We start from the raw sequence: 9,234 nt of genomic DNA on the forward strand, positions 1-9,234 counted from the left end.
AGGTTGTACTGTAGTGGAATCTCAATTTGAGTTTGGAGCCTCAGGCAAAAACAGACCCCAGACTTTGCCCCACTCCAATCCCCTCCTAACCCCCCCCCCATGTAGCTTTCTGCTTCACATCGCTCCTTCAAAACCACTGGCTGCTCCCTTGTCATAGGTGGAACTGTGTTGCTATGGTGTTTTGACCAATGGAATGGCATTTTCAGGAACGCAGTCAGTCTCTGTCTCCCTCTCTCTCTCACACACACACCAAGTGAAGCAGCCTGTTGAGCAAGAATCCAAATAACCCCCTGGTAACAACAGCAAGGCTCCCTTCTTTGTTTGTCTAGTGAACACCGGTCAGGAGGTTGCATACTTTATTTGAGCAAATATGCATCCCGGCAAACCGTCTTCAGCACAGGACCTAAGAAGAAAAAACAAAGGCACCACACTCAAACATCCCGCAACTTAAGCATGAATATGGTATAAACGCAACTGCTGTGAGAAACATTATTTAAAGCAATGTGTAGAGGACAGTTAAAGGAAAAAATCCACTCTAAGATAACTCACCAAGTTTTGCTGCTGTACCTCCAGGTCCATTTTCTTGCTTGCTTGGAATCTTTTCTTATTCCCATGGATAAGTGGCCAAACATAGACAATGAGACATGATGTAAAGATATTTTCAGTGCTCACATAACCAACCACATCATTTAATTCTTTAAATTAGATAGTGGATTTAACTTGTCACTGCTGTGCATCTGGCCATAATTGCTTTGTAATTACACTGTCATTATGTCTATTACGCCCAACTTTCTATATTATGTGAATACTACCGTCTCCCACTATTGCACCTATCCAAAAACTCCACCTACCTACTTTTTTTTGCACATGCACAACACTTAATAATAATAAATACATTCTTCTATACACCCAATACAAAGGCACAACATGTATTTATATGTACAAGTCAACATTTATAAGGAAACACAATGATAACTCCCCCTGAAACCATAAGTAAGCAAGCATGTCTACTTAGATGACTGTGGATGGTGCACAAACTGGCACATGACATATTTCGCCCATACTTATGTATTCATCCCACTAACAGTTTGAATATTTTATGCTAGGAAAAGAAAAGCTAGGAAAGCTATCTAGAAATGTTTCCAGGACCAAAATTTCTATTCATATTGTTATAGCACAGCCAGCGGCTGATTTGATGGTAACCCAGAGTACTCCTGCTCCGTCAGTTAAACATAGCTGCCCATTAGAGTGTGCCCACTTAATAATGGGGAGAATTGCCGAGTGGAGATGTGGGGCAGCTGGGATGTCCCCTGTCCGTGTCCTTACTGTTCTGGCTCCATGTTTTGACCTCATAGCCTGTGGGTTCCTGCTCACTGCTGTTTGCAACTATTTGCCCACTCGAGTAAAGCACTTACTACTGCTGCATGAACTGCAACAGCATGCTTCACTCAGATTCTATGCTTCGGCTATGGGTTAGTCCCTTTTCCCCAAAACACAGCTCAAACCCTGAAGCCATGGACCAGCCCTTTAGGCCTTTTCCACAGAAGACATTTTGTCAAGTCACAGTAGGAAAGGGCTGAATTCCATTTAGCTGCTTCAGTGTCTATTGTGCACGCTGGCTCACTGTCACCCTGTCATGGCTTACGGAGACAACAGAACAGATCCATCATTAATGTTATTAGTAACACCTGTGCTTTTCCTACTGTGACAAGTCAAACTGTCTGCTGTGAAAACAGCAACCCAGGAAACCCAAGACTAACAGTCACAGACATGGCAGCATTGCTCTCTAATTAATTACAAAGATTAAAGTGACACTTCATGTTACCCAGCATCCCCTGGGACCACCTACCCCAAACAAGCATGTCCACAGCTGCAGATTTCTTCAGGTGTGTTCTGCTGCCTGCTGTACTTTTGGTTCCTCCTTCCTTCTAAGGACGACCACATGGATCCACAGATGTGCCAGAGGCACCACAAAGTCTTATCTCACCAAACCAGAGATTGTCCTTTAGGGCTCGATAGAGGTTATGCAGGACACAAGACTTCATGGTTTGCTGGTGAATGCTCTTCTTTTGTCTCTCTGGCGGTCTCACCTGAGGAGGACTTTGGTCCCTTGTGCAATTCCCCAGCCCCAATACCATGTTGCTGATGACTTTATTACAAAGCCTACAGTATAACACAGCATTAGATAAATCTTATCAGAAAGAGGTGACAGCTGGCCTGAGAGAATATCAAGATCCCACAGGAGGAGCTGATGAATTAAAGGATTTGTGGCCGGCTCTGCTTCCATTGCAGCCCTGGCTTGAAAGTGGAAGCTGTAGAAACTATTGTCCTTCCCCACATTCATGCTTGGCAATACTGCCTCACTGATGATCCAGACCTCTTCAGCTTCCCCCCCAGTCCTTCACACTCCACCAGCCTTCAAGCTCTCATCAACACAGCACTTCTTGAATGTGTTCTGCCCCTCTTGCACTTCTCCTCGCCATGCTGCTTTTGTTATTTTGCAACAATAAGGTCCATGAATCTTTAATACAACAGAAGGCAGCCTTACCACTGGCAAAAGTAAGTAACTCTCAAATCAGTAACCCAATGGTATGAAGTGGAACACTGTAGAGAAATGAAAAGCATTGCAAATCACAGCTACTTAAAGCTTCATTAAGGCCATTTTAGAGTGTCGTACATTTTAAGGGGCAGGCGTGTCTCAATTTTAATACATGGTTAATTTTTAAGGCTGTAAAATAAACATTAAACATGCCAAAACATTTTAACATCTCTGTAAAAAAGTGCTTAAATTCTTAACTGACACTGTTGTTTGAATTATGCACCTGTACTTTATTAACAGCTGTAAACAAGCATTTATAGGTCAAGGGCATGTATGTTTTGGAAGTGTTCATAAAGTGTTTTTACATAAAGCAGTCACAACTTTGCACAAAAATCTAACTGCAACACAGTTTTTATACAGTATATTGGGACAGTGGAACAGTTCAGATATATTTCTGGTAGTATTCTGACATCTAGTGGCTCAATATCACTACTACATTTAGATTTCAGGTTGAAGCAGCATTCTTTCTCCCAACTGGAATACAGATGATACAAATGTTGTTGTGATTGTAAACATAGTCAATTTTCTAAAATTCTACAGGTAGTAAAAAGTCGCGAAACGTTTTGTACATGCAAAACAACTGGTCCTGGTACGGTTAGTGCCTTTGTCACTTTGAGGCATTAACTGCATAAACAAGTTCTTCGTCATCGTTTAAAAATAAGAAATATCTTGATTTCTATGACAAGTCAAATTTAACGTAACTGCCAGGAATACTTTTCCAGTGTGTAGGATTTAGTGGCATCTAGCGGTGAAATTACAGTTTGCAACCATTTGAATACCGCTTGCCTCACCCTCACCTTCCAAGCATGTAGGAGAAACTACAGTGGCCGTGAAACTCGAAGAAAGCGAAAGGCCCAATCTAGAGCCAGTATTTGGTTTGTCTGCTCTGGGCTACTGTAGAAACATGGTGGCCTCCATGGAAGGGGATCGTGGATATATAATAAGATGACCTGCTCCCTCTGTAGATAAAAACGGCTCATTCTAAAAAAGGTAACAAAAACAACAATTCTTATTTTCAGGTGATTATATACTAATCATACTTATGAATATTATATTCCATTTCTGCCAATAGCCCCTCCTAAATGTTACAATACTGGACCTTTAAGAAGACGTCACTGGTTTTGTTATGAAATCCTGTGCTACAGTGGCTATGAATGGACACCCAGAAATGTCATGAACTGCCAAACTTTATTTTTTAGATCAAAACAAAGCACAGCATTAAAACATTTCAACACTGTAATGACATTCACCCACTGTCATTAGTGTGTGAAAAAAAGATGCAATCATTTGGCTTAACGTCATGCTCAGAATTAACGTTAATTAAACTAGTTAGTTTGGTCATGAAAACTAATTCACCTTTTAAATGATTTGTACATCACTATCAAAAAGTTGAATTTATCATGCCAAAGTCTAAGCAGACATAAGTGGAAAAAAAATACACAGAACTTTGAGTTTGTGATGTTGAAAAATGCATTCGTTCATTCATTTGATTATGTGGACAAGAAAGTGTTTTCCTCATGACTTGTCAGTATGCAGCCTGTAATGCAGTGGAGCACCAGGTCCTCAGGCAGGACACAGGTGAGATCAGCCCAGGTAGAGGAGGGGATTGGGAGGGAGAGGAGGAGAGTTTTAGAGGGTTCTTGGTGGGGGGGGGCTGATTTCGAGGCTTTGTGTTCATTTCTTCTTGGGTTTTGCATCCAGGGGTTGGCCAATATCCTTCCCACGAAGTTTCATCCCTGTTCGTGACAAAAGAGGAACATATGGGTTTATACAACTGGCAATTGAGACATAACAAACATGATCGTTCAATTTTAGCAAACACTATTCTTACCAATTGCTCTCTCTATCTTGCCCATGACCTGGTTGTTGGGAATTGCTCTCCCGCACTCATAGTCCGCAATGACTTGAGGCTTCTCGTTAATTTTCTGAGGAAAAGATTTGACATAAATAATTCAGAATTTTGTTTAACCACAAGGCCCAAAACCAGCAAAACTACTCAAGCATACAAAAACACGACCTGTAGCTGAGACTCCATTTATCTCAGGGCTGCATTGTTCACATTATTAAAAGGAACGTGCCTGCCTGCATGTTTAAAATTACTGCGGATACTGTGCCTGAAATTTTTCAAATAATCAATACGAGGAAATGGTCGTGTAGATATTTTTTTCCCATTAACTACATGATAAAAAGTAATGATGGTTAGGTTGGCACAGGAAAAGGCTTTTCTAGGTGGATCAAAAAATACAAATGTCAGAGGTTTGTATGTGAAAAGGAGCTTACTGTGCAATAAGATCATTTTATACTCCAAGTATATTATTTTATTGTACAATGTTTGAAATTATTGTGGTTCTCTCATTTATAATTCAGTATCGTTTGTGACTTCTAGTTATTTTTATACAGAACTGTGCATAGCAATTGATTGATACAAAGACTTAAAGTCTATACCCCAGATAGTGCCTCACATATCATACATCCCTGCTTCTAGATTCTGTTGGCCAGGAAACATTTGCCTCTGGATGGCGTTATGCCAAATGTGACTGCACATTGGTTATGTTATTACAATATGTAGCTGAGTTTCACTGTTACTTGGTTAGCTTCATCTTAATTTTCTGCTTTTATTTTTCTTTGACCCTATGAACATCACTTTATGCGAGCGAACTTCAGATCCACCAACATACATAATCAAGGTAAACAATGTTTTACAAATCCAGACAAAGGCCTCTTTTCTAGCAGCTGTTATATAGTGTGCATGTCAATTTATGATGTCTGTATACTCACAGTGGCCAGGTCTTTCTGGGTCAGGCCTCTCTCCTGTCTGCCTAGTTGAATGACCTTGCCCACCTCCAGGGGAACCCTGTCATGGTGTAGCTCCTCTGTCTCCCGGTCCAGTTTGGCTGTGTTCTTTGTCACGAGATGCTGTTTGTTCTGCCCTGCAGACCCTGTATGACAAAGCAGCGGATCCAAGGCATGTTAGGGCATCGTACAGGGTGGCAGACATGAAACAACAGCATTATCACAACACAGGCTGTTAATTTAATATAGTGCTTGTCATGTTTTGCCTGCAGAATTACAACTTGGATGAAAAGAACAATCTCAGAAACGCATTAAAATAAGATCACTCTGCAAGTGAACTGTGGTCTTTACCAAATGTGTACAGAAAGCATAAATTTACATTTCTTGGTTGTCTCAACATCCTCCCCACGTCTCTGAGCAGTGGTGATAGCCTAGAGAAAAGATGGACATGTAGAAATCTTAAAATTTCAAAACATATTCCAGATTCATTGACAGTAGATTACATTATTTTCAGGCTCATGTAACACCCTATTCAGCTTTAGGCTCCTTACAAATCTTGTAGGGTAAATGTCCCCATTAAGCCCACCAAATCAGCTTTTCAGACATTTTTAGTATATACTGCCCCAATTTAAGTGAGAACATTAGTTAAAATGAAAGTCTAATCTCGCTTTTGAAGTGTGAATAATTCATTTATACCAATTTCTAATGTTTTTATTGTGTCATTTATCAAAGTATGTCAAAAGTCTGGAATGGGCTTAATGGCTACCTAACATACCCTTTAAGCCCATGGGTGTTCCAACTAAGCCCACTTCACGATTTGCTGAGATATATATTTAAAAAGATCTTAATACAAACGTCTTCGTTCTATTCAAATCTGTAATCTCTTAGCACTCAATAGCTATTTTCATTTTGTCTCCACTCCTATCCTATGGCCTGTAAATGGCATTTGAAATAGGCATGACCAGCTTTTTTGCTGTGTTGTCAACGCAGAAAAAGCTAAACTTACATGTCTTCTTTGGAATGTAGCCAAAAAACTATTTACGAACAAAATCAGAACTATATAGTGGAAATTACTCCTTAATACTTCATCTTTCAATATGTGTTGTCATTTCATCTGCATCTCTATCCTATGGAGAGCTGTTGGCATTTAAAATTAGCCCAAATTTCTGGTCCAGTCAGCTGGTTGAAAGTGCCGATGTTTTTATGAAGATTTATGACGACCAACTGACAATGTTCTACAGATAGTAAATAAGTCAATTTCAGGATTTACAATTAAACAATAACTTAAAATTGATTTTCAAATGTTAATCACTTTAGGCTAGTAGTTTGAAAAGATTATAAAACACATTTTAAAAGCATTCAGTTTATTGTGGAGTAACATTAAAACATACAGTTTATTGTGAGGAGACATCAGGCATAACATCTTGAAGTTCATGAAACATTAACCTATAACTTAAGCAAATTAAACAAGAAAGATGTCAACATTTCTGCAATTTCTACTTTCTCCTGGGCTAAACATAGGCGCTATGGCTCTACAATCACATATAACAAGATATTTAAATATGGGTATTAATTATCTGAATTATGGACCTGATTCATCAGGGGAGGTCAAAATTAAGAGGAGGAAAATGGTTCAAAGGTCAAAAATTCCCATTGAAACAGTCAAGTGGGCTTAATGTGAGCAGGTGGGCATCAGTGAATTTATGGTTAAAAGAATATTTTATTGTACGCACATGACAAAAAAAAACAAACATATGAAATAAATCTATATATGTTGCACTAATATAACATGAAAAGTATAAATTGATTATGCAGACAAGTAATTAGTTATACTTATTTACATCCACCCCAGACAGTGATTTTGTTTTTGCTAGCGTTTAAGCCCAACAGGTAAAAATGTTAATTAAAAAATAAATAAAGATAAACATACACATATATTGTCTATTAAACAGTATAATAAACTGCATACAAAAATATGTACATGCTTATTCTTTATGTCATTGCAATGAACCATACTATGCAACTACTGTATTGATACAGCTTGTGGTCTGTTTGCTGGCATGCTAAAACTCATTTTGATTTCAACAGAAACAATAATTCTAATTTAAGTAATAATCTAACATATCTTATTCAAAACTAATCACCTAAATTTTGATAACAAATGAGTATTTATCAAAAACAGGAGTAGAAATATGCAAAACACGTTATCTTCTGAGAGTAGCAAAATCACCAAAGTTTTTTTGCAACTTATTCTGGGATCAGCAGGCACGGGTCACCATGGATAGATAATATTATATCCATGCATGCCACACACGTGTTTAAATAACTATGTAACAAGCGGCTACATTGGAAGAAACATCACAGTAAAAAAATATTTAGAATGATAATAAGGAATCTGCTTATCTGCGTATGACGAATAAAACAAAAACAAAAGATAACGAGATCAATCCTGCCTGAGAACAATCTTTCGGCTAACATTGCTTTCCCAAAACGGACCGTGAAAACCATATTTTAACGTTATATTAAACAGTTGTTCCAGTAGATGTAACGTTAACGTTATGCTGGATTTGTCTGTGGCATTTATGACTCCTAAAGAGAGCATTAGGTTACAGTGTGCTCTTCGGTGTTTCTACATGTTTTGCCAACATACATTAAGTTACCAGATATCTGCATGGGGGTTGAAGATGAAGTCCTATCCCACATAAAACTGTGTTTATGGAGTAACTTAGCGTTAGTTATGAGTAGCTAACTATAGCCAAGTTATCCTTTTAAGGTTAGCTGGCTAATGCTAGCTAGCTAGTTGCTAGTTTAGTTACCTTCCAGTATATAACGAACGCTAACGCTAGTTACCCCGGACTTGGGTAAGGGGTGAGGTTTGGTTTGTTGAAGAGAGTGTAAGTTAATAAAATAGTGATGTTTTGAAAACATGCCTTACATTTGCATATCTGGACGCAGCATTAGCTATTTGGCTATCTAGCGTAAGTGAAATTGGGTTATGATAACGTTACCTCTGGAGTTCGATTTTTTTTGATGGGAGAACACGGCAGTCCTACTAACTGCACCAACGGCTGATGCGAATGTGTGAATCGAACCAGAAATCTAGCCAGTTAACGTTACATCTCGACCGTTATTAACGGTTTGCTGAAAGAGACAAACGATCCTGTCCGCTGTTATTAAACCACGACGCATGGTCGATGTTTGCTGGAGAACTTAACCCGTAACCACACACAGAAATGATAATTTTTACTAATACGTTATACACTAGCCGTTTATTCGGGTGTTCACTGTAATTTCAAACTCGATTTTAGCTAATTTTAAGGAACCATAGTTGGGAGTATGCTTCACAACAAACACAGACCAAGTGAGGTGTTCATGCTAACCTGCTTGGATTTGGCCTGAGCAGCAGTCGGCCCCTTCTTCCTCAAGACAGTCACGGTATCCCAGTCACTTTCTGCCATGTTTTCAGGGGTTCACTCGACACCCGTAATGTTTAATATATAAGTTATATAAAAATAAGTTCAACTCAGTGTGTTCAAAAGTTTCCCTTTAAAGAGGGCAGCGCTACTTTAACGTATCAGACGCTCCTTCCAGAATCCTCACCCACGAGTTCTGCCAAAGCTTTATTTAAAACAGAGTGACTAACAGAGACATAATGGAGGCGTTTCAGCAGCGACATCTACTGGTGGAGAACACTGACCCACTTACATCCACATCGGCAGGTTTTCAACCGTGTGATAGAGCCATTGACTGTAAAAAAAAAAAAACAACAAAAAAAAACACTGCCACTTATCTAGTCGTTACAAAATATCAGTTTATTGTATCTATAGCAGACTACACCGTCT

The 9,234-nt window shown here is 38.9% G+C and overlaps 1 protein-coding gene across 1 annotated transcript; it reads right to left on the bottom strand.

Annotated features, from left to right (window-relative positions):
* Positions 1-3,768: 3,768 nt before the first annotated feature.
* On the bottom strand, positions 3,769-9,017 carry edf1 (endothelial differentiation-related factor 1). Its single transcript, XM_044175003.1, has 5 exons — positions 8,773-9,017; positions 5,772-5,823; positions 5,378-5,538; positions 4,431-4,524; positions 3,769-4,335 (listed from the first exon to the last, which is right to left on the bottom strand). Exons 1-5 carry the CDS (start codon positions 8,848-8,850, stop codon positions 4,274-4,276), a joined length of 447 nt encoding a protein of 148 aa, XP_044030938.1. The 5' UTR covers positions 8,851-9,017; the 3' UTR covers positions 3,769-4,273.
* Between the last annotated feature and the right edge of the window lie 217 nt (positions 9,018-9,234).

This window comes from Siniperca chuatsi, linkage group LG18, assembly GCF_020085105.1.
Source record: "Siniperca chuatsi isolate FFG_IHB_CAS linkage group LG18, ASM2008510v1, whole genome shotgun sequence".
In the NCBI taxonomy this organism is placed as follows: Eukaryota; Metazoa; Chordata; class Actinopteri; order Centrarchiformes; family Sinipercidae; genus Siniperca; species Siniperca chuatsi.

What these genes read in the sequence shown, in the direction of transcription:
- edf1 (XM_044175003.1), bottom strand. Translation starts at nt 8,850, where the DNA reads ATGGCAGAAAGTGACTGGGATACCGTGACTGTCTTGAGGAAGAAGGGG. An exon ending in CTCAGGCCAAATCCAAGCAG is followed by an intron (nt 5,824 to 8,772) that starts GTTAGCATGAAC and finishes TCTTTTCTCTAG; the next exon opens with GCTATCACCACTGCTCAGAG. An exon ending in CAAGATAGAGAGAGCAATTG is followed by an intron (nt 4,336 to 4,430) that starts GTAAGAATAGTG and finishes TGTCACGAACAG; the next exon opens with GGATGAAACTTCGTGGGAAG.